This window comes from Schistocerca nitens, chromosome 8 (genome assembly GCF_023898315.1).
Source record: "Schistocerca nitens isolate TAMUIC-IGC-003100 chromosome 8, iqSchNite1.1, whole genome shotgun sequence".
NCBI classification, from domain to species: Eukaryota; Metazoa; Arthropoda; class Insecta; order Orthoptera; family Acrididae; genus Schistocerca; species Schistocerca nitens.
In genome coordinates this window covers 216,274,736-216,301,737 of record NC_064621.1, presented here as the reverse complement: position 1 = coordinate 216,301,737, position 27,002 = coordinate 216,274,736, and the positions used below count along the sequence as shown (strand labels likewise).

Genomic DNA, 27,002 nt, shown 5'->3' with positions numbered 1-27,002 from the left:
CATGCCTATTTTTTTAACATTGACTCCCATAAGTAATGCAATAAAAATAGGTTTTGGAACCTAATTTTTTTGAACTGTTTGTGTAAAATGTAGTGCAGGGCCAACATTCCATGAGATGAATATGGGAAAAGTCCCTAAACTATCCTCAAATTGTCAATGAAACTGACTATCAACATCCTATAACTGAACATCCAGTTTGTCACATTCTCATGCAGGCATACCAATTGAACTTATAATTTTTATCTCGGGTTACATGTTGCATTGTATTGCTCTCCACTCCTGATGATATCTTTCTGACCTTGCAATTCCACTCCTTTTTCTCCCCCTCTTCTAGCTCAGAAATGTTCTTTCTCTTGGTGAAAACAAAGTTTGTGTCACATAAATAATTTGAGAGAAAAATGGGCCTGTCTTATGTAAAATAACATAACTATAAGTATGATTATAGTCACTACCTGAATGAAACATTAATTTCCAAATGTTAACAATAGTGTTGCCCTATTCTGAACTAATGAATGAGTACTACAGTTGAAGTTTCTGTGAAGCGAAAATACAGTATACTGAAATATATAGCGTTGCACAGATAAGCCACACCTTAGTACAGTTGACTCTTGGTAAATTGAACCTTGATAAATCAAATCTCTCGATAATGAAACATGTTTTCAAGTCACTTTAAAAAATCCTTGACAAATCAAAGAAATCCTGTGTGTTTTTGTATATTCGATAAACCAAAGCAATTATCGTGCTAATACTGCTCTGCGAACTGTCTGGAATTCAAAGTCAGTAGTTGTCCGACTCCTGGCAGTTTGAATTGTTTCGCCAATTGTTAAGGTAATTGTTCTGCCATTCAGCTGTTAATGACAAACATTTGCTTTCTGAGCGATCCATAATTATTATGATACATATATCAGTTGTGAAAATTACTGCGAAGAAATGTAAGTGTGTGACTTTCACCAAAAAGAAACAGTTTATGGATGCTGTGGAATTTATAGTCTGGTTAAAATTACTTGTTAAGTGATGTCCGTCACTTGCTGCTACAGTTTTGCCACGTTGGCTGCCAGTTACTGCCCGGTTATTGCCGATACACAAATAAAGCGGGTCACTTTGCAAGTGCTGTTAATGAATATCATGGAGCAATGTTGGAAGCAGCCTCTACGAGGTATGATGGGAGTGTTAGGTGCTCTGTCAACAGCTAATTTTAAGTGACCAGTAACTACTCGCTTTCGTTAGTTATCTGAAACATCCCCACACTGGCTGCACTAGGTGCCTTGTTGACAATCGATGAAGAGTCCCATTTACGGGTTATAAGAATGATACGTAGAAAAAAATAGGAGCAAAGAAAAAGTCAATACAATGATGAAACTAATGAAAGAATGCATTGTCTGCTGTAGGCTGTATTGTGCTTTATTAAAATTCTGCTATTAAGTAATTTTGGCCATGAGCCATTATCGAGCACATTTGCTATGTCTCGTATTACAAATCGTACTCGTCGCATTCTTGTATGTGTGTGGCATAAAAGAATGTGATGGACATGATATGTAATAAATGGCATAGCAGATATGCTTGATATTGGCTCACACCAAAATTATCTCACAGCTTAATAAAGACACAATACCGCCTGCAGTGGACAGTGTATTCTTTTGTTAAACACTTAGAGGGTGTGGATCCCTATGGAAGTAAAATCTTAATGATGAAACTGACACGGCAAACTATTAGAAATGAAAAAAATTACATTTAAACCAATTAACTGAATAAAAATTATACTCAATTTTATATGATTTAGAAATGAAAATTTTCAAAGATGTGACAAGAATCTAACACGTGACCTTCTAAACGTCAGAAATGTATGTTAACCACTATGCTATGCTGCTGTCCTGCATTATCCTGTTAGATTTATGACTTTCCAGAAGCAGTCACAACTCTGATTTGCCGCCTTCAAGAAGTTTGACCTCACGTACAAAGCTTATCTAATGCAGGCTGATCTCTATGATGGTGATAATTGCATATGTGATGCCGAATCGTATTTTGCACGGAAGGATCCAGCAGTGACTGGTTCATTCTGTGTGTGAAAGGTGCGCATTTTGTTGGCTTTGTGTGTGTGTGTGTGTGTGTGTGTGTGTGTTATCTATGAGCTAAACTCCATCCGAACAGGCCTCGGAAGACCCAGTGGTACTGTCCGACCACCATGTCGTGTCGTCCTCAGCCAGTAGACATCACTGGATGCAGATGTGGAGGGGCTTGTGGTCAGCATACTGCTATTCTGGCAGTCACCAATTTTTGTGACCAGAATGTTTGTTATCAATCTGATGAAATGTGAATTAAAAGCGTGATGCCAGGAATTCGGGTCTAAAGTTCCAAACACATCAATAAACAAAACCCAGCAAGGAATTGGAAGTGAACCGATTCATTGTTGTGGCAGTTTGACAACAATGAGCAGTTCAGTCGTGACATTGGGCCTCTCTGATTAGAGGGAACAAACTCCAATGCATGAAGTGTCAACTGACAAGTAATTTTAATCAGACTAAAAATTAAAATAAGGGTATAATGAAAAGTTTCTGCATTCTATCATCCATACTGTCAACAGTGCTGAAGCAGAGAGATAAGATTGCTGAAAAGTGTCATCAAAGGGTGGAAGCAGACCGGGTGAAGTCAGATACTGCCACTTGAAAAATACTGACTGTTGTTGCTTCATCAATGTAAGGGACAAAACATATCTGTCTGAGGTTATATACTTAAAAAAGGCTGTCATTCACTGTTAGTCTGGGCTTAAGATTTTTTTGAGAAATTGAGAGCTTTGAACACAGTTTGTTCAGCATGAAAAATTGAATGAAATTAAAATTTCCTGATTTATTCTTGGAAATGTATGTGTGTTTTTAATTTGAAATGTTAAATTAAATAAAAAAAGTAATTAGAAGGTAAAAAAATCAGCTTTATTTTAATTTATGCCCTAGTCGCTATTTTCTGCTCTCATTTGTAAAAAAATAAAAAAAATAAAAACTATAGTATGACTTTTTAACTTTTTATTTTTGCTTGTTCCTGGTGCCACTTTAGTCAGTGAATCTTTCATTAAATTGAACTCTCAGTTATTGGAATTTTTTTAAGTCCTTTGAACTATAAATTAGGAAAATTACACTGTACATGTTTTTTATCTACTGGCTTTCCCTAAACTGGAACTAAACCCATATTCTGCATGATAGCATAGTTATTCAAAGTACTGTCTGCAGGTAATTCTGCACCTTGCTCTGCAACTCATGAAACAGTGGGTAGTGGAGGATACTATTTAACCATATTTATTTTGTCTCCTTCCTGTGCCTCTTGTGTATGAAACATGGGATGACATATTGTCAGTATGTAAATTTTTCAAAGTTTATCATTGTGGCCCTTATACAAAATGGATCGTGATCAATTTTAACTAATAACATCAATATAGACTCTTTCAATGCAGATAAGAGTTAATATCCTGATGGTGAATTGCTTGAGTTTCTTCCGGTAGACAATGTTTTCAGTCCTTAGCATTATGGTCAACTTTCACCTTGAAATTAGGACTGTATGATCACAAATTTCGTTAACAGAAGATGCATTTCACTTTTTCTCATATCCAGGATTAACCCAAACAAGCTGCAGTCGCCACAGCGGAAGTTGGAGGCTCTGCTGGCCCAGGACCCTGCCCTGAAGGAGAGTGCCCAGCGGGCATTTGTTGCTTACCTCAAGTCTGTCTTCCTAATGGCTGACAAAGCAGTGTTCAACATCGAAACACTAGATACTGATGCTTATGCCAAGTACGTAAGATACATGAAAGACACTGTAATATTATTTAGATGTTACTAAATAGAGGATTAAAGTATGGAAAGAACACTGATTCCATCACATTGTCTCATTTTGTATGCTGTAGTGAGTAATAAATCAGTGGAAGTGCAGAATGATTCAAAACGTATGTGAATAATCACTGTTTATCAAACAGAAAAGGTGTTCAGCAGCAGACAAGTACTGTGGTTATAATTTTGTTGTGTTCCTAGTTGATAAATAATATTTATTATAAAATGTTTTTACACTTGAGTGCAGTGTTAACAATTAATCACAAAAAGGCATGAGAAAAATCACCTGCCAGAATGTAAACAATATACATTATAGTCATTTTATTTGCACAAAATGCGATACTTACCTATTAAGATGAAGTTCTTTCCCCAGATTTGTCATTAGAAAAATACAGAGTTATCTTACATTTGCTTGTTAAACTACCACTGATGATGTCAATGTTTTTAAATTGTGTAATAGATCAGTATATGGAGCATCATACATTTACATATGAAGCTTTGGCAATGGAGATCACATTAAGATTTATTTTGAAGAATTTTGAGGAATTGGAGGGGGGGATAGTAACATCAGCTTGGCTGAAAATTGGGACCAGTGTGGGGAGGGAGGGGACTGGTGAGTGGACAGCAAAATTCGTTTGCTGCCACCCATGCAAATGATGTATACCATGTATTTTGATATTTTGTAAACGTGTACCTCATTTAAACTTCTGTTTGAATCCATTTCTCGTCGAAATTGAACTGACTTTAAAATAGGACAAATACTCAACAATTGCATACATTTCTGCTGGAGACAGTAAAAGTCTATATAAGGGTCAATGTTGTCAACATTCTCCATCAAGTATGATGGGAGGGAAAGGGGTGTTCTATCTGCTGGTTTTATGGAGCCAGTAAGAAAGCAGCAAACAGACAACATGCTTGGAAGCAAGATATGAAGAATATTGTCACATTCTCACATTGTTATAGATGCTAAATTGACTGCATATTTGGGCGACAGCTATGTTCTTCGTTCCTACTGAACCACTACTTCACAAATCACAACATATTTGGAAGATACAGCCAAATAATTGTGACAACCAAGAAATAAAATTTAATGCTGCCCATTTCACTTCACTTACTTCACTGCCTGACCACCTTCTTGGAAATCATGACAGATTCAAAAGAAGGTATGGGAGGAGGCGGAGGAAGAAAGAAATGCCAGTAGGCTTACAAATGAAGGTTATGATAGTGGGGTTGGAGGAGGAGGAGGTGGTGGTGGTGGTGGTGGTGGTTGTTGTTGTTGTTGTTGTTATTAAATGTAGTGAGACCACATTTAACTGTCTTAGGTAGTAAGCAAAAATGAATGTGAAGATAAAAATTGATGTAAACCATTTCTTTTTGTTTATTAACAATAATAATGGAGATTGCTGGAGGGAAAAATACGTATTATTAGGGAATGGTAATTGCTCACCTACAGCACACTGATGTGTGGAGCATAGAAAAACATAACAGAAAACAGTATTCGCACTAGCTTTTGATCTCTTCCCCTTTATATAATAAAAGAACACACATTCACACAAACAACCACACAGACACTGGAACACACTCTCCCACGGCCCTAACAAGACAGGTTATTAATTATTATCGTGTAGGCTGATGAAGGTGGCAAGGGAATAGGGAAGGACAAACAAGGCAAGGAGCGGGTAACAGGATGGAGTTCATCTGATCTTCTGGTAGGTGAGTAAGCTGCTCCATAACAATACGAAAGGAGTTCAGAGGGTAGAGCATTAAGAGATAAAGGAAGAGTGAAACGGGAGGGGGGGGGGCAAAGGGAGTGGGGGAAAAGAGAGGAAGGTGGAGATGACGAGAGACATGGAAGGGACAAAAACAAGAGGGGAGGAACATTTGGGGGGGGGGGGGGAATGCCCACAGGGAGGAGGAGGAAGACATGTTAGTAAACTGCATGCATTTCAGCAAAGAACTTGCAGCAACATCAGTATATACCTATAACATCATGGCTGTTTGGCATTTGAGACATGAATTTCACTGCCAGGCCATGCAGCATTCTAGAATCAACCAAGGATAATATCAACTTATGTTTAGAATCATAAAATACCATATGATGTTTTAATGCAAACAAGCAGATCTAAGATAAGTCCCTCGAGTAACATTCTAACCTGTACAGTTTTAATGTCATCGGCTGACCCAGAGAGAAGAATGGGTTTGAGCCTAATGCAAGAAACATATGGTTCTTGAATTCAGATTTATGCTGCCTTTCATTCATTTGAAAGGTAAAGGCTTTCCAATATAGCTGTGGGGAGTTTAAAATTGGTTTAAAACTGTGTAGCAATCAGGACTCAAGACTTTCTAACAATTATTTCATCAAGTGGTGAATAAGTATCCTCCCATTTTGCTTTCATCCGTGCAATCTCCAGCGACTTTCGGAGGTACAACAACCTATGTTTGGGCTTTTCACATTTTGTTTTTACAACATATGTCTGCGGGTACACAGAGTAGATCACTAATATTACTTGCCAAGTAGAAAAAGTATTAAACAGCAGACAATCATCAAATAAAGATAATAACTATCCAACAGTGGTGGTGATGATGCAACGGTTATTTTATCCTGTTTGTTGTTGCTCAATATCAGTCTTTAGTGGCCGGATCGAAATACTTACAGTTGAGCATGTTGAAAATAGTATCACATTACGATTTTACCTTAAAATAAATTGCAAACATAGAGATTACTTCCTCTAACCACCTGTCTCTCTCCTTTTCTTTACGGACGAAGATTAATAGAGAAAAGCCTAAATTTACAACTATTTGTGTGGCTGGCTGATCACTGAACTAAAAATAATTTTGTAAAACCTAAAAATGTGTTACATGAAAGATTAAGCTGGATATCACAGAACTCAAAACAAAAGACATTTACCACACTCACCTTATCTAAAATAGGGGACAATTCTCAACCCCCCCCCCCTCCCTTGCCCCATAATTTCGATCAAACATGCTTGGTTAAAATAACTTGAACTAGAATGAGTATTTCACATGTTTAGCAGGCAACTGAGTGTTGCTACTGGCATAAAAACATATGTAGCAGAAGATAGTGCCCTACAAGAAGATACTTCCATATCTGAAGGGAAAGATGAACACCATAACTGTATAACTGGTAGAACCCCCTTCAGCTTATTATCCAATCACCTTCTTCCTGTTGGCACATGACCTTTTATGTCAAAAGTGAAAATATTCTCAGAAGAAAATTCTGAATCAATGCATTTCTTCAGCCTCCGACTTGAGTTGGGACTGCCATTTGATTGCTGAGATGCATCACTGAAACATTCATGGAGAAGAAAGAAATGAATGACACTCCTTAACATAAAATCAAACAATGGAATATCTAAGATGGAATGTAACAACATTATGAAAAGGGGAGTTGCTACTCACCATATAGCAGAGATGCTGAGTCACAGATGGGCCTAAAAAAAGACATTCAAAATGTGAGCTTTCGTTGACCGACAAGGCCTTTGTCAAAAATAGACACCCCCGCCCACGTACAAAAACTCTCACAAAAAGCAACTCATACAAACAATGACCAGAGTCTCTAGCTGGCTTCAGCAGCCAGGGACTGTGGCCATGTGAGTGAGAGTGAGTTGCATTTGCGCGCATGCGCGCGCGCTCGTGTGTGTGTGTGGGGGGGGGGGGGGGGGGGTCTGTTTCCATCAGGGGCAGCATTAGGAGTAGGAATTAGAATAAAGGTGGACAAGGATATTATGTAGGTTTGGTGGGCAGCAGAACTTTGGGTGATGTAGGTAGGGTTATAGGTAAGAAATTCTTCATTTCAGGACATCATGACAGATAGTCGAAGCCATGGTGAAGGATTTGGTTGAGCTTTTTATGGCTAGGGTGATACAGGATGATTAGGGAAGTGTTGGTTGGTACCTGGTTGACAGGTACCTGGTTGGTACCTGGTGTTAATGGAGGAGGCGCAGTGAGGGATCTGTTTATGGATGAGCTGGACAGGATATTATCTGTCAGTAGAAGCTTTGGTAAGGTTATTAGTACATTTAAACAACTCCTTCATTCCACTGTAGATGTGGTATCCATGGATGACAAGGCTGTAGAGAAGAGACTTTTTGACATGGAATAGGTGGCAGTTGTCAAAATGGAAGTATTATTGGTGGTTAGTGTACTTGATGTGAACAGATATGTTTATGGACCATCTGAAAGGTGGAGATCGATATCTAGAAAGGTGACTCAGTAAGTTAAGAAGAATTAGGTGAAGTGGATTTGGGAGTAGGTGTTTAGGTTCTGGAGGAAAGAGCAAACAAAGTATGTCCCTATCGTGAGTCCAGATCATGAACATGTCATCAAAGAATCCGAATCAGACAAGGGATTTAGGTGCTGATTGGGTAGACAGGATTCTTCCAGATGGCCCATAAATAAGTTGGCACAGGATGGTGCCGTGCATGTATCCGTGGCGTTACCATGGATTTGTTCATATGTTTGTGGGTTAGACTGTTGTTGACCAGGAGGTTTAGGAAAGAAGTGGTGGGTTTAGTATCATGATGATGTTGGAAAAGGCTGGGTTCCAGGGCTGCAAGACCATGGGTACAAGTGCACTCACAAAGGCCAACATGTAATCTGACAATGGAAAATCCAGGATGGAATAATTGTGATAATGGGACAGGAACTATGGAAAGGCAGTTAAGGAAGTGAGCAGTATCTTGAATGAAGGATGGGAGGTTGGTTGTGGTGGTCAACAAAGACAGAGGTTCATTCTGTGGGAGCATTGTATCCAGCACAAAGGTGGGTGATCAGTAGGGAGACCTGTGCAGTTGAGTTTGTGGATTTTGGTGAGTAGATAGAAGGCACGGGTGCAAGAGAGGGGAGGGGGGGGGGTTGTTAGTGTGAGGAAAGAGATGGATTCATGTGTCAGGTTTTGGGGTGGATCTAAGGCCTTGAGGAGCTGCCAAAGGTCACATTGGACATTCCAGAAGGCCAAACCCACACACATATCTGTGGTACCACCATGGGACTTGCATGGTACCATCCGATGCCAACTTATTTATGGACCATCTGGAGGAGTCCTTCCTATACATTCAACACATGAAACCATTGTCTGGATCAGATGCACTGATGACGTTTTCAGGATCTGGATTCAGATCAAAGACGACCATTGGTCTTTATCCCTTGACCTAAACCCAAATTCCTTTCATCTGGTCTTTCTCAACTCAGTGACCCATCTTCTTAGATATTGATATCTGTCTATGTCTATTTGTATGAAGCACGCCAATGGCTAAGAGTACCACTACTTTGACAGCTGTCACCCATTCCATTGCAAAGTCTCTTCCTTACAGCGTCACCATCTGTAGGTGCTGAATCTGCAGTGAAAAGCAGGTGTTTTTCAAAATAATCAATAACCTTGCCAGAGCCTGTAGTGACAGACCACATCCTACCCAGCTCATCCATAACTGATTTCCTCCCTCGATACTGGTAAACCTGTTAACCAGTCACCTGTCAACATCCTCTGATGATCCGCTATCAACCTGAACAAAAAAGCTCAATCACACCCTACACCAGAACTTTGACTACCTCTTGTCATGCCCTAAGTCAAGGTATATGCTATACAAACTTTTGCCCTCATCACCCAAAGTAGCATTCTTGTCCTGAAATGAGGGATTTCTTACCTATAATCCTACCCGCATCATCCAAGTTTCTGCCACCCACCCAACTTACAGAATATCCTTGTACATCCATATTCCAATCCTTCTCCCAATGCTGCACCCCACGGATCATTCCTCTGTGGCTAACCCAGGTGCAAGACCTGCCCCAAACACCACTTCCTACCGCAGTCCAGTCACAGGCATTTCCTGTTGAATAAAAGGCGCAGCCATACGTGAAAGCAGCCGTGTTATAGATCAGCTATGCTGCAATTACCAAACAGCATTCTTTGTAGGCATGACAAGTAACCAACTGTCTACTTGGATGAATGCCCACCCTTAAACCGTAGCAAACCACAAATCTGACCATCCAGTTGCTGAAAACGCTGCACACTACAACACAAATTACCTCAGCAGCTGATTCTCTACACAGGCCATTTGGATACTCCCTTCTCACCTAAGTTTCTCTGAACTATGCTGTTGGGAATTCTCTCTCCAGCATATCCTGCACTCTCACAATGTTCCTGGCCCAAACCTCTGCTACATTTTTCTCACTGCCTAGCTTTACTTTTTCCCCACGCCACTCCTTTCTTGTACACAATCTGTCATGTACTGCCTTCTCATCACATAGTATTTTATGATTATAAACATAAGTTGATATTATCCTTGGTTGATTCTAGAATGCTGCATGGCCTCCAGTGAAATTCATGTCTCAAATGCCAAACAGCTGTGATGCTATGGGTATACACTGATGTTGCTGCAAGTTCTTTGCTGAAATGCGTGCAGTTTGCTAACATGTCATGATGATATTTTCTGAGCTCGGTAGTTTGTAGAATTGCGGCCACCAAATTGTTTATTCAGTAGATGTTCTCTCAGGTTTCCACTTCACTGTTCTATTATGTACAATTTATGTACATAGAGGTGTAAAACCTTTCACCATAACTTATTGTATTATCATTCTTAACAACTGAGGTTTCTGTGTCACCTATTTATTCTTGAGAGAGGAAGTGAATTACCTGTTATATTTGCAATTTTGATTAAGTTTATTTATTGTTGGTTATTAGTTTTACATAATTTGTCCTCTTTTAGGTCCCTAGGTTTGGCTATACCACCACGAATTCGATTCCTACAGAAGTACCAAAAAGCTCAGCGACAGAAGCAGCTACATATGCTTGAAGCATCTGGAAGGGACAGAGTGGTAATTCCAAGCCATTCTGTGGATGCTCCAGTGGAAGATGACAGTGTTGCAGCTAGTTCTGAGCATGATGAGACAGATGACAGCAGCAGTGAGAGTGACCACGACCGTATTGGTGCCGCTGGAGACATGCACTGGACACTCGGTGGTGAGTTGTGCTTCAGTTAGTTAGATTCTGGGGCCCACTGGAGTTTCACTCATACATTATAACTTAATAAGCTACTTTGTTGTTTAGCAGGTTTCAGTATCAGTACCGAGACTGTATGTCCTGTTAAGTTTAGTCCCACAAGTGTTTACTATGATACGTCTAGTGAGTTTCACAGATATGCAGGCTGACAAAAGCCTTCACAATGTTGTTTGATTCTATACTGTTCATGACATGCCCCAGTACTTATATGTGTAGTTTTCCTGAAATGTGCCAAAGATTGTTGTAAAATAAGGAAATACTATAAAAGGAACCCATTCGTTTAGGAATACCACTTTGAATGTGACGGTCCCAGTTCTTCGTGTGAAACTTTCATAGTTGTTCCATGATTGAAAAATACCAATGTAATTTAGTGAATACTACACTTAGGTGACAGAACTAATGCAGTACCTCTTGATATCATGTCGGGTCTCCGTTTTCCTGGCTTAGTGCAGCAACTCGATGTGGTATGGACTCAATAAATTGTTGAAAGTCTCTGCAGAAATATTAAGCCATGCTGCCTCTATAGCTGTCCATAATTGTGAAAATGTTGCAGGATTTTGTGCACGAACTGACTTCTTTATAATTTCCCATAAATGGTAATTGGGATTCATGTCGGATGGTCTGGGTGGCCACATCATTTGCTCAAATTGTCCAGATTATTCTTCAAACCAATCACAAATAATTGTGGCCTGGTGAAATGGCACTTTGTCATCCATAAAAATTCCTTCATTGTTTGGGAACATGACATCCATGAATGGCTGCAAATGGCCTCCAGGTAACCGAACATAACCATTTCCAGTCAACAATTGGTTCAGATGGACTAGAGGACTCAAAAACAGACCACACAACTATGGAGCCACCATCAGCTTGCTCAGTGGCTTGTTGACAACTTGGATCCACGGCTTTGTGGGGTCTGTGCCACATTCGAACCTTATCATCAGCTCTTACAAACTGAAATTGGGGCTCAGCTGACCAGGCCATGGTTTTCCAGTCATCTGCGGTCCAACCGATATGATCACAAGCCCAGAACAGGCACTGCAGGCAATGTTGTGCTGTTAGCAAAGACACTTGCGTCATTCGTCTGCTGCCGTAGACCACTAATGCCAAATTTCTCTGCATTGTCCCAATGGATACGTTTTTTGTACGTCCCACATTGATTTCTGTTGTCATTCCACGCGGTGTTGCTGGTCTGTTAACAGTGACAACTCTGCACCAACTCCACTGCACTCAGTCATTACACGAAGGCAGTCAGCCACTGCATTGTTCGTGGTGAGAGGTAATTCCAAAATTTGGTATTCTCAGCAGTCTTTTTACACCGTGGATCTTGGAATACTGAATTCCCTAATGATTTCTGAAATGGAATGTCCCATGCATCTAGCTGTAGCTATCATTCTGCATTCAGAACCTGTTAATTCATGACATGCAGCCATAATGACATTGAAAACCTTTTCTCATGAACTACCTAATTACAAATGACAGGTCCAGCAATGCAATGCTCTTTCATACCTTGTGTATGCGATACCACCACCATCTGTTTGTGAGCATATTGCTGACCCATGACTTTTTTCACCCCAGCGTGGTAAGATACTTTGTCGCTTAGCAGCTTTCGGTATCAATACTGAGACTGTATGTCCTATTCAGTGAAGCCCCACAGGTGTTGCCTATGATACATCTAGTGAGCTTCACAGATATGCAGCCTGATAAAAGCCTGCACTATGTTGTTTGATTCAGTACTGTTCAAGACATGCCCCAGTACTTATATGTGTAACTCTTCTGAGATATACCAAAGCTTGTTGTGAAATAATCCAACGCTGTAAAATGAACCCTTTCCATTAGGAATACCACTTTGATAATAAGGGTCCAAGTTGTTCTTGTGAAACTTTCATGGTTGTTTCACGATTGAAAAATACCAATGTAAAAACACGGGAGAACTGCCGGATATCAGTAACGTCCTGCCACGATATTTCGGCGCAGAGTCTTCTGGCCACCTTCAGGTGAGTGCCACTGTAGTAGTACTGGCAAGTACGCGCTGAGCTCCGCTATTTAAAGCCGTACTGAGGTGACATTGCGCATGCGCTGCTCAGCGTACGCGTTCATAACGGCTCCGTGCGCTGCGCCTCGCGCCCTCCACAGTGAACGCCTGGCGTATCGGTATCAGGTCGATTTCCATCTTTATGCAGATAACTACGTTGACTACAAAGTTTCTCTATAACAGGATTCCAAGCAGAGTTTAGCTGACAACCGTTATCTCGATTGATGAGAGTCTCGTTGTCAGACAATCTTATTTCCACAGGTTCATTGATAATCGAGCTCCAAAAGTTTGATGTATGGGCCAAAATTTTTGTGTCATTGTAATTCATGGAATGCTGTGGAAATACAATGTTTGGCGATTGCGGATTTGGTGGGTTGGAGAAGGCGAGTATGCCGTTGGTGTTCCACAGTGCGTACCTGCACAGTTCGTGTTGTTTGCCCTATATATGATTTGCCGCATTCACACGGAATTTTGTAAACACCTGATTTACGCAGGCCCAGGTCGTCTTTAACGGATCCCACCAGTGATGAAATTTTGGAAGGAGGGTGAAAGATGACTCTCACTTGATACTTTCTCAATATTCTGCCTATCTGTGAAGAAATATTCCCAATAAATGGTCGATAAACAGTCGACCTGAAGGACTCTTCCTCTTCCTTGTTCCGTCGTTAGTAGGTCTTCTTCACTCTGTTCACTTGCCTAGGTTAAAAGCCATTCTTCAAAAATACTTTTGCAGTTGTTCCAGTTCCGCTTGAAGACTGTCGGCATCAGAGATAGTATGGGCACAGTGGATCAAGGTTTTGAGAACGCCCATTGTTTGTGCTGGATGGTGGCAACTAGTAGCTTGTAGATACAGGTATGTATGAGTGGGCTTTCATTACACTGAGTGACCAAGTGTGCCATCACTCTTCCGTCGCCATTTTTAGACGTCTTGGTGCGACGGAAGAGTGATGGCACACTTGGTCACTCAGTGTAATGAAAGCCCACTCATACATACCTGTATCTACAAGCTACTAGTTGCCACCATCCAGCAGAAACAATGGGTGTTCTCAAAACCTTGATCCACTGTGCCCATACTATCTCTGACGCCGTGGCAGGACGTTACTGATATCCGGCAGTTCTCCCGTGTTTTTATGGAACAATCAGTACGCCTGAAAGCTTTAAACATCACATCAATACCAATGTAATTTAATAAACACTAAGCTTTGAATAGGAGATAATCAGCTGTAATTCCGTGTCACTGAGAAAGCAGCAGATTTTCTCCAAATAGCAGCTATTTTTATAATTTATTTGATTAAAGTTGTGTGTTTGGTTTTTGAATTTGTGGGTGCTCAGTGACAAAAGCTAACTGGAACAAGCACGAATAGCATAAGCACTGAAATGATACTTCATTGTTTTTTTGTGATTTTCTTGTCTTTTGTTAATGTACACCTTGAGTCATTCCAAATCACTGAAGGTTCTTCAGCTAAATTTAACTATAGGACATCCACATGCTGCTCTTTTTCACAGTATAGCACAGATGTCTGCAGTGTGTATGCTTGTCTAGTTGGGGCTAACTAATTGTAGCATAGTATTTAGTAGCAATGATGAGCTCTTAGCCAGAAAATACGATTTATATGCCTTATATCTTTGCAAACAGCTTTGGCCTCATATAGATGTTTCTGATATTCAGAATATAAATTTCTGTCTGAATGTTTCTGTATTATCCATTTTCTTCATTTGGTGCGTCTGGATGTTTTTAGTGTGTGTGTGTGTGTGTGTGTGTGTGTGTGTGTGTGTGTGTGAGGCACTTTTTATGTCGAAGCAGTTATTATTGGATCTGTCTAAATTATTTTTTGTTACAGATTGATACAAAGTAATTTTGGTATTGATGGCAGATTCTTCACAAATTACATTAAGTGGATGTAGCTGTTGGTAAACCTTTCAGGATAAGAGGTCGTGATCCAAGTAACTCCTCTGTTCCTGACATGTCGCTCAAGATTGCGCTGGGCATGCTCAGAAGCTCCCCTCCACTGAGTCTTGCCGACTGACTGGTCAGACGTCCGAGAGCGACATAAATACTTTAGAAAATGGGGTGTGGTCAAAGTAAGACATGATGAGCAGAGATAATTTGTGTCAGAGATAAAACTTAACTATCGATTGTCATCTTGTCAAAGATAAAACTGGCTAGCAATTCTGCAGAGCTACTGTACATATGTGACTAAGTTTCATTGCCTCCTCTTTCCTATTAAAATTATGCTGATGCTTATAAATTTCAATGGCTTCTCTACATAGTCATGGATAATAATTTGACACTGTAGATAAAATTTCTGTTTCAGAAAACTTCACTTTGTGGTTTCCTCACTGAAGTACATGCTCTGCTACAGTTGATTTCTCTATTTTTCCTAGTCGGCAAAGACTTTTGAGCTCTTTTATCCGTGTATTTACTCTCCTCTTCGTAGTTCCAGTATAAACTTTAGCAAAAGTACATGGAATTTTGTATACACCACATGTTGACAGAGGAGGGCATTTATGCTTCACAGATTGGTGTACTAAAGATCGATCTGATGTCATGTTTCTGTAAAATCTTACTGATTTGATCCGTTACTTTTTTAATAAAAGGGAGAGAAACTGTATTTTTCCAGTGTTGTGGTTCATCTTTGTCCTTCAGTCGTCTGTTCCTTGGTTGCAAAATTCTCTTTACCTCTTTCCCTGAGTAGCCATTTTTCTCAAAAGCCTGCTTCAGATGTTTTATTTCAGTGTCCAGGTGTTCCGATGTGCATATCCATTTGGCTCTATTGAGACGTTTAATGACACCTCTCTTTTGTTGTAGATGGTGATTGTAGTTTTTATGCAAATATCTGTCTGTATGTGTTACTTTCAGAAATGTTTCAAACTTCCATCGGACTGTCTCATGACTAAAACATCTAAGAATGATATTCTGTTGTCATTTTCCATTTCCATGATGAACTGGATTTTTGGATTAACTTTATTTAAGATGATCAAAGAATTCGTCAAGAGCCTAGCTACCATGGTACCAAACCAAAAATGTGTCATCCACAAACTGGTACCAGCAAGATGGTTTTTTATTTACTTTGTCCATGGCCAATTATTCGAATTTATCCATGTATAAATTAGCAATTGCTGGGCCTAATGGGTTACGCCTTGCTGCACCTCAAGTTGCTCATAAAATTCATCGTCCCACTGGAACTGTCTTGAATTAAGGCAGTGTCTAAAAAGAACGGTCAAATCTCCTGGGAAAATATCTGTTATGATTTTTATAACTTCATTAATTGGAATCATAGTGAATAAGGACACTATGTCGAAACTTACAAGAATATCCTCAGGAGCCAAAATTAGTCCTTCAAGTTTCTCAATAAAATGACGCGAGTCTTTTATATATGAATCAGTTCTCCCAATATATGGTTGTAAACGAGTTGCGAGATACCTTGCTATTTTATACGTGGGAGAATTGATTGCACTAACTATGGGTCTCAAAGGAAAATCTATTTTATGAATTTTGGGTATGCCAGTCTAGGACACATAGTTTCACTCTTCAGCAAAGCTCTTTTATCTTCTTTTTGAATAGAAGTAGATGACTTAATCAGATTATTTGTTTTCCTCAGTATGCTGGCTGTAGGGTCCTTCATAAGTTTTTTGTACTGTCCTGATGTCAAAAGGTTCACCATCTACAACAAAAGAGAGGTGTCATTAAACGTCTTGTCAATAGAGCCAGATGAATATGCACGTCGGAACACCTGGCCACTGAAATAAAACATCTGAAGCAGGCTTTTGGGAAAAATGGGTACCATATTTACTCAAATCTAAGCCGCACTTTTTTTCCGGTTTTTGTAATCCAAAAAACCACCGGCGGCTTAGATTCGAGTGCTAAGTAAGCGGAAGTTCTGAAAAATGTTGGTAGGTGCCGCCACAAGTGACTTCTGCCGTCGAATATAGGTAATGCTGCATAGGCATGCTTTGCAGGCACAAAGATAAATACTAGCGCCAAAACCTCCGCGTCAGTAAATAAATTTAAAAAAAAAAGGGTGGAAGACGAGCCTTCTTCTCCGCCCCGAGTTTCGACCACTTCATTTTATACATTATCCAACGAAGTAAATACAAATTCTGTATGGTTCATCTTCGAATGTAGCAGCATTTCAATGTACTACGAAAATCCGACTGGCAAGACTGTTTGGGATGTTTGTCAATATGGCCAACCCCACGTTTTGAATTTTTTCCTACCTGTGAGAAGAGATGGTTGCTAATAGGAACTTTTATGAATTGTGAATCACATACAGTATTCTCTTCGCCATAAGAATAATACAATTATAAATATTTTGCCATGTATTCTTTCATGTTTGCTGCTATCTCATTTAAATCCTGCCTGCCTAATAAACTACGAAACTAGGGTGAGACAACAGCAAACGCGGAAGAATATACATATCATGTCATGTTTATATTCGTATTATTCTTATGCCTAATAGTGATACAGTCAGAAATGAAGCACGGCAATTGATTAGATTTTAAATCTAAGATGACTCTAATTTCTGTGCAGAATGTAATGTACTGAAGAGGCGTCTGCAAAGATTTTCAAACTGAGAAAAATTTTCGCTAAACTCTCGTTCAGAACGTCTTCTATCAAAAGCAGTGTATTATTTGGTTCTTGTTGATCATTATCAAAGAAAGCAGCAGTGTAGGTAACAACAAATAGCAATCTCTTGCCGTTCTTTTGCTAATGAAATGATTCCTCTCTTTGTTTATTGTAAGTGGCGGTAGCGCGCACGAAAACAAGCCATGCCACGAGCAGGGACAGGCCATATACACTCATATTAGAATGCGACAAACAATTCATGACACAGTACATTAATGCATTTTCAGCTTAGAGTGACGTAAACACCTATAACAAAGAGAACGGCACTTACCAGATCAAAGCAAAATAAGCAATCAATTCAAACCAGACGTGAAAAAGGAAAGGTACCTGTATAAATATGGACGAAGTGCGTGACGCGTAGCAATGGCTACCCAGTAAAGCTTAACTGCTAAGCTTACGACTCGAACCTACTGTAGCTGTATCGTCATTCATTCGACCTAAATTGTGTCTCATATTACAATGGACCAACTTTGTTTCGATTTGTGTTTGCGGCCTAAAACTTTTCTCCCCCCTTGAATTTCGAGTCTCAAATTTCAGGTGCGGCTTAGATTCGGGAAATTTTTTTTTTTTTTTTTTCTTGTTTTCGAGTCTCATTTCTCAGGTGCGGCTTAGATTCGAGTTCGGCTTAGATTCGAGTAAATACGATACTCAGGGAAAGAGGTAAAGAGAATTTTGCAACCAAGGAACAGAAGACCGAAGGACAAAGATGAACCACAACACTGGAAAAATACATTTTCTCTCCCTCTTATTAAAAAGTTAACGGATCAAATCAGTAAGATTTTACAGAAACATGACATCAGATCGATCTTTAGACCAACAAAGAAAATAAGTCTAGTACACCGATCTGTGAAGGATAAATGCCCTCCTCTGTCGACATGTGGTGTATACAAAATTCCCTGTACATGTGGTAAAGTTCATATTGGAACTACCAAGAGGAGTGTAAATACACTGCTAAAAGAGCTCAAAAGTCTTTGCAGACTAGGAAAAATAAAGAAATCAGCTGTAGCAGAGCATGCTCTTCAGTCGATAAACCACGAAGTGAAGTTTTGTAAAACAGAAATTTTATCTACAACATCAAATCATTATCCATGGGTATGTAGAGAAGACATTGAAATTTATGAGAATCAGGATAATTTTAATAGGAAAGAAGAGGCAATGAAACTTAGCGACATATGGACAGTAGCTCTGCAGAATTTCTAGACAGTTACTTTGACAAGATGACAATTGATAGTTAAGTTTTATCTCTGACAAGGATTATCTCTGCTCATCACATCTCACTTTGACCATGCCTCCTTTCGTACAGTATTCATGTCGCTCTTGGATGTCTGATCGATCGGTCGACAAGACTCAGTGAAAGAGTGCCTCTGAGGATGTCCAGCGCAGTCCTGGACGAAACATCAGGAAGGGAAAGTTTCTTAGATCGCGACCTCACATCCTGAAAGGTTTATTAGTAGCTATGTCATCCAGTTATGAATGCCTTCATTCTGTGTTTTAAGTGGATGCCCCTTTCTTCGTTTTCTGCTATTGTAGCATCCTGGCATTTCAGTTTTTGATATATACAGCACTACTCATGGTGAAATAGTATTAGTAGTCTGGTATGAGGAATATTGGTGGCAGAGTTTACAAAATATCCTGTAGCATTACCCTTGGTCTAATTTAAATCTGAAAGTAATAATATGATTATGAATAGGTGAAGCCAATAAATGTGATTACAGAATATTAGTTGAAGTGACAGAATGATCTCTAGTAATAGCTGATGTCTAGGTCAAGTTGGCAGTTGATAATTTGATTGAGTTGATGAAGCCACCAAATGTGAGTATGGAATGTATGTTGAGGTGATGGAACAACCTGTAGCCTATCCCAAAGTCTCCATAACTGTAATGTCTCTGGACCATATACTGTATTGGCTGTGAAAAACAAACAGTAATTTAAGCTGCCATATACCTGTAATAAGTGTTACATAGATACTTCTGACAGGATCAGAGACAAAGGGGATGGGGCTGTGTGATGGGGATCATGTGCAAACAACCCAAAGAAAAATTTAAAAGAGAATTTATATTTTTACATATACGAACTTTTAATGTTCCAGTGAACTTTCTCAATCTTTAAACACTTCAGTAGGCAACCATAATTTTTTATGTTGCATTCCGTTTTCTTATTAAGTTGCCAGTCTGAAATATTGAAGCAGATACTGTCAGCCTGCGAAAGTGCTCTCTTGTAAGTGGACAACGTGATTTCTGTCAATTAAGTTTGCAGCTATGGTGTGCGAACTGCTTCGTGAGGTCACACAGATACAAAGTTAGAGAAAGATGATATTTGAAGTATGGTTGAACTGCGAGAGGTCTTTTGCTCGTAAGAAGCGTACCGATGGGGCACAGTGGAGCTACAGAAAGGAAATTGTGGGGTTAGTTGTAGCATTAAAAAACTCTTTGTTTACTGGAAGCAAATTAAATATTATAAAAATTTTGCAATTAATGTATGGGTTAAAAGTGTAGAAACTTTATCTCAGATGAACTGCATTTAACAAAAAAGGCTGCAGTTGACGGGAAAAGCTCTTGTAGAAAGAGTGTGTGAAAATGTGTGCTAAACACTTGACTGCTCACTTTGAGTGGGCAAGCTGAGTGACAGTAGGAGGATGCAAAATGACTTAGATAGAATTTCTAGTTGTTGTGATGAATGGCAGCTATCTCTAAATGTAGAAAAATGTAAATTAATGTAGATGAGTACGGGGAGGGGGGAGCTCAAGAATGCTTCTGTCAGATTTCGAAGAGCCACAACCATCCATGTTAATAGTCAGCTTGAAACATGTTCTCTTCAGATTTTTGTAAGTCACAACCATGATTCTTGATGCTGCCACACACTCTCTCCACAACAATAGTTACAACTTAAAGTGTGCTCCTTTCTGATTTTGACAAAGATGCCTGAAATGTTCAGATACAGCATTAGTGGTGTCCTACCTGACACAGTGATGTCATTTAAATATCTGAGCATAATGTTGCAAAGTGATATGAAATGGAATGAGCATGTGATGACTGTGGTAGGGGAGGTGAATGGTAGAGTTCGATTTATTGTGAGAATTTTGGTAAAGTGTGGTTCATCTATAAAGGCAACCACGAATAGGGAACTAGTGTGACCTATTCGTGAGTACTGCTTGAGTATTTGGGATCCTTACCACATTGGGTTAAAGGAAGACATCAAAGTAGTTCAGAGGCGGGCTGCTAGATTGGTTACTGGTAGGTTCAACCGACACGCAGGTGTTATGGAGATGTTTTGGGAGCTCAAATGGGAGTCCCTGGAGGAAAAACAACATTGTTTTTTATGAACATGTGAGAAAATTTAGAGAACCACCATTTTAAGCCGACTGCAGAATGCTTCTTTTCCCACCATCATTTTATGTACAATTAATGCCACTGACTTGTGTCGTGCAGTTACTCATTGTTTTTCACTCAAGTACCACACAGTCAAGCATATGTTATACCAAGTTGATCTCGGGTGTACGGCTTTGGTGGCTCTCTTCAACTTCAGTGTATTATTATGCTCATATATTTTGCAGGTTGTCTTCACATTAATCCCATTAAAGTGCTTGTGAGATTGCCATTCTTGTGGATGAACATTCTGTAACTATGTACTAAACAAGGGACACTCCAGATAGGAATATCAACAATGTAGGAAAAGATAGATTGCTTGGTGTCTTTCAGTTGTGCCTGTCTGCAACTTAAATTGTCTTCTTTACGGTTAATGTCAATCTATCTTTTCCTGCATTGTTGATATAACTATACACCTGTATTCGTATTGTATTGATGAAGGAAAATATTTACTATGATCCTTCAGGCTTTTCCCTCAGATTACAGACAGATTCATTTGATCTATGGCTCTTGGGTCTGCCATTGGATTACTTTTTATAAATCCCACTATACATCTATCTGCTCAACATTGTCAGCTGACAGCTACTGATTAATGCTGGCAAGTAGCAACTGTCAGTATCCACACCATTTTAGTCTTCTTTTGAAAGCCTTCAATACCCACCCAAGTAGCTGTGCATCTTAATGTGACTGCTTCTAGGTCGTGGAGATATGCCTGCCCAAGACTGAATCTGCCTGGTCCATGAGTGTCTGGAGAGAGGGGGGGAAGGGGGGGGGGATCGGTGTGCTGGCCAGCCTACAAGTGGTTTTTAGGTGGTTTCCCACATCCCACTATCTGTATACCAGGCTGATTCCCATGTTCTGCCTCAGATGCAAGCTACACAAACATGAAGTACACTTTCTCACACTTGCACACAGAATTTACTCTATACACAGACAGATTGGTTACAGAGCTTCTCTCTTGTGGGGGTGTGTGAGAGACTGATGACCTATGCTATGTGATATCCGTACACACTTACTCAGAAGCAGCAACACTCTGATTCACAGATTGTGCATCATGTCCAATCCTGATAGCCTGCCAGCTGAGCTTCAACACCTTAGCTCAGTTTTCCAACAGAATGGCTATTCTAGCAGATATAACAATCACACTTTCCAGCAAAAATGAGTATGTATAAGGGAACAAAATGAAGAAACAGAGGCACCCTTTATCATAGCATACTTTCTATACTTTTAAGGATTTCCTCTAATGTTGGAAGAGTCCTCAGCAGACAGAATAGCAGATGTGTTGTTTTGTCCCCTGCAAAACTGAGGAATTTGTTGAATCATGTCAGAGACAATCTTGGCATTAGGAAACAAGGAGTATACAAAATTCCTTGTGTATAGTGGCTTACATTTGCCAGACAAGGGATACAGAGGGAGACCAGTGTAATGAACACATCATCATACATGCCTCTACACCTGAATGTTGTTGTTGTGGTCTTCAGTCCTGAGACTGGTTTGATGCAGCTCTCCATGCTACTCTATCCTGTGCAAGCTTCTTCATCTCCCAGTACCTACTGCAACCTACATCCTTCTGAATCTGCTTGGTGTATTCATCTCTTGGTCTACCTCTACGATTTTTACCCTCCACGCTGCCCTCCAATACTAAATTGGTGATCCCTTGATGCCTCAGAACATGTCCCACCAACTGATCCCTTCTTCTAGTCAAGTTGTGCCACAAACTTCTCTCCTCCCCAATCCTCTTCAACCTCATTAGTTATGTGATCTACCCATCTAATCTTCAGCATTCTTCTGTAGCACCACATTTCGAAAGCTTCTATTCTCTTCTTGTCTAAACAATTTATCGTCCATGTTTCACTTCCATACATGGCTACACTCCATACAAATACTTTCAGAAACGACTTCCTGATACTTAAATGCCATGCGACAGACATTAGTTCCAAAAATTCAGCCCCAAGTAGATAAGAAACTTCATCAATAAAAAAGCAGTAATTCTGCTGACTATGATGTTGTTTCTAGCAGAATATTAAAATTTTATGATGATTTCATAGGATTACCCCTTAGCTGCCTTTGTAATCAGTCACTGTTCCAGAGCTTATTTCATGGCAGACTAAAATATACTGCAATAATGCCCATCTGTAAAACTCTAGATAAGCAAATCACCTCCGATTACAGACCTATTTCACTTCTTTCAGTCTTTTGAAATGTTTGAGGAAGGGACATGTAGCAGAAAATCGATTCTTTTAACTGAGCAGGATTTGCTAACTGCCTTTCCGTTTATCTGCTGTAAAGGATTGTCCACAGACAAAACAGTACAAGACTCCCCTTGCAAAGTCCCAGCAGAGATAAACAAAAACACTTACCATGTTCATATATTTTGTGACCTTCCCAAAGTATTGGATTATGTAGTTCACAACTAAAGCATTTTGGAATTAATGGTGTCCCCCCCTTGCATGGATGGAATCATATGTTCATGAAAGAAAGCTGACAGAATGTGTCACAGGTATAAAGCTAACCTTGGAACAGGGGGAACGTAACTTGTTATTCCACAGGGGCCAATACAGGGCTCCCTCTTGTTTCTAACCTACATAAATATCAAGCAAGGTGGCGCAGTGGTTAGCACACTGTACTCGCATTCAGGAGGAGGACAGTTCGAACCCGCGTCCGGCCATCCTGATTTAGGTAATTGCTTCAGGCAAATGCTCGGATGGTTCCTTTGAAATGGTACGGCTGACTTCGTTCCCTGACCTACCCCAATCTGATGTGACCAATGACCTCTCTTTTCGTCCCCTCCTCCCAAATCAACGAACCAACCTATGTAAATGATCCTCCAGTGACTTTAAAGAGCTCTCCAAAAACTGTAATGTTTGCTGATGACAGAGGCATACCAGTCAGTTGTCCACACTCAACCTTGGCAGGCACATCTCAGATGAAAGCCTAAAAGTGGTTCACAGCTAACAGTTTGAGTCTTAATCTCACAAAGACTCACATTACGTGATTTCACACAACCAATAATGAGCTATGGTGCTGAAACGCAATATGTAAAATCTTCAGGATCCAGCTGAATAACAAGTTAAAATTGAGTCATCACACAGATAAACTTATCAAGAAGCTCAGTTCAAGGTGTTTTGTCTGTAGAAGCATCTCTCATTGTGTTGACCTAGCTCTTTAATAGTTTGTGTTGCTGACAATAAAAATCAGTTTCAACTGGTTTTAATTCACACATCACAGTACAAGATACAAAAATAATTTTCATGTAAACTTTGTCCCTTGTTTTACAATAAACCCATCTAACTTAAAGCATGAAATGGGGTGTTCTTACCAATTCAAAATAAAATTATATGAGATGATCAAAAATTTGCTGTTTGAAGGCCCTACAGTCCTGAATTGGCATGCCAATCAGGCAAAGTCGCCGTGAGCATTGACAGTCATCCCACTGACACAATAGGTTGAAGACATCCGTTTGGTAAAACACTGTGTCCTGCTGCGTGAGGGAGTTCATAACTGTCTGCTGCACATCCATGCCTGACGGGAATCATTGAACCTTCAAAGCCTTTTTTTAAGGGACAGAAGGCATGATAATAGTATGGGGAGAGATTAGGCCGATAGGGTGGGTGTTCAAGTATCTCCCACTTAAGTTGGCATAACCTTTGCATTAAGACATTCAAATTACGGGGATGTGCGCTATCATGAAGCAGCAGCACCCCTTGTCGCACAGAACTTGATGCACCGTTCCACCACGATAGTTTTTGACAGAAATGCTGCCCCATACACATTTTTCGTCATGGTTTTTAGGTGAAGAACTCATCGAACCATGTTCAGAGCACATTTTTATCTGGAAAGGAATTTCCCTGAAGGTTGTGTAATAGAGAGTGGAAAAGGTAAAAATCTGAGGGCACAAGATCAGGTGAATAAGGTAGGTGTGGATTGAATTCCCAGTCCAACTCCTGTATTGTGTTGTTTGTCAGTCTAGCAGAGTACAGGCGGGTTTTATCATGGAGTAACATCGCTTCACGCCGTCTTCCTAGTCATTGTTCTCGGATTGTGTCTGCAGTACATGTCAGTTGTTTACAACCAAAGTTATCAATAATGGTTAAACCTCGGAAGCAATTCGTAGTACATCGCACCACCGTTGTTCCACCACACACATAAAATTATCAATTGTGAATGTGCACAGGTCTTTGTTGTGGCTCAAATATTCCTCTCTTTTCCTTATTTTTAATAAAACACCCCATTTCATCACTAGTAACAATATAGGGTAGAAATGGTTGGTGTTGTTTACAAGCCAATTGGTGATGAGCAGGCAGAGATTCCTATATGGCCGCTCGCTGATATTTGTGATTTTGGCTTAGAGCATGTGGCACCCTTGTGTCTGATTCCTGAACCTTCCCCAGAACCTTCCCCAGTGCATGCAAACGTTGCACGATGGTGGAATGATCACAGTTCATCACATTTGCCAGTTTTGAGGTACACTGACGTGGATAATTGTGGATTTTTCCATGTAAATGATCTTCATCAAATTCCAAAGGTCTTCTTGACCATGGAGAGTCACAAATGTCAAAATGATCCTGCTTAATATGAGGAAACTATTTTCCTGCTGTGTCTGTCGATTGCCATTATCCCCATAAATGGTGCAAATATTCTGGCTACCTCCTCTGCTGTCATCCCTAAGTTGAACTCATACAGAAGAATATATTGGAAATGTTCTGATTTCTCTACTTGGCACTCACTTTTTTAGCATCCATAGCTCCACTCACTTTCTCCAGATGACAAAATGACAGTATTTTAACTCAGAAAGTGGTAGGTAATTAGGTAAATATTTTATTTGAAAAACAGCAAATAATCAATGTAACTGAATAGGTAGCAGCTTTTCTTTTCTTTTTTTCAGATTAGCACCTTTTTTTCTAATTTACTTGATTAAATTTAACTGGCCTAAACAAGAATAGCTTTGAGCAGTATAATGGTATTTTATTGTTCATTCAACGTAAAAATTATAATCGCTTTGTCTGTTATTAATATATACTTTGACTCATTTCAAATCCCTGAATTTTTTTCTTCTTGATGGTGTCTACAGAACACATTGAATGAATGAATGGATAGCTCTAGCTAGTCAGTTTGTAACTCTGGAATTGCCTATTAATTTGTGTGTTGCAGTCAGAGGTTGTGATTGTGTTGAGATGCAAGAGATTGACATAAATTTCCTCAAGAAATTTTCATATGACTTTTCAGAACAAACTGTCATGCTCATGTAGCTTTCCATCCACATATGCTGCCAGTGTTGCTCCACGAAATGTGTTTATAATGGAAACTTTTAGCTGCCGTAGCATTTGTTAAACTTCCATGTCTCTTCTGTTTGTGTTTGGGCTTTAGTATATGCAGGCACTATTACAGAAACATGTATCAGATTATAAACGTTGTAAAATTATAGTTTCCTGTTCATCTCACTACCCAGTTGTTATTTCCACCAGGAGCTAGTGATGATAATGACGATTCTGACTTTGGTGGAATTCTACATGTGAAACAACGGGATCACGCATTGCAAGATGATGTAGTTCCAGACAACGGTAATAATTTTGTGGATGAATCATCTGCAACAAATAAGAAGAAAAAAGCAAAGGCATTGACCAAGGCTGCTATTGCTAAAAAGGTGCTCAAGAAGAAGATAATTGCTAATAAGAAGACAGTGTTTGATGAAGATGGACAGGTAGAGATTTTTGTGGATTTGATATTTGTCTCTCATGCTCATCAGACTATTCTGTTTTTAGGAAGTGCAAGGAATGTCTTTGATGCATTGTCATTTTTATTTTTTATTTTACATTTCAATTCTGAGAAAGAACACTAACTTTGTTGAAATATTCCAATGTCTCGTTGCACTCTAAAAGCACTCGCCTAACAATATTATGACTCTAACCTCCTCTATAATCATGGAAACAATAAATGAAAGTTATAACACATCCCTTAAAAACATTTTTGTAATAGAGAAGCCTGTTAGAATAATTATATCAGATGTTAGCTCTGAATGACTTGCAGAGCTCTGTTTAAACATCTTGCTGTTTTGCAGAAGTTTCAGAATCACTCATTAATTATATTTCTCCATATTATTATTTGAGTTATTAAAAAGTTTTGGTTCTCAAAAAGTTGTTTGAAGTAT

At 39.5% G+C, this 27,002-nt stretch overlaps 1 protein-coding gene across 1 annotated transcript in view; it reads left to right on the top strand.

Annotated features, from left to right (window-relative positions):
- Nucleotides 1-27,002, top strand: part of LOC126199057 (probable ATP-dependent RNA helicase DDX10) — a 99,200-nt gene that overhangs the window by 48,081 nt on the left and 24,117 nt on the right. Inside the window, exons 9-11 of the mRNA XM_049935768.1 lie at nt 3,600-3,776; nt 10,538-10,791; nt 26,320-26,555. Of these exons, the coding sequence (XP_049791725.1) occupies nt 3,600-3,776; nt 10,538-10,791; nt 26,320-26,555 (667 nt within the window). The remainder of the gene's footprint in view (nt 1-3,599; nt 3,777-10,537; nt 10,792-26,319; nt 26,556-27,002) is intronic.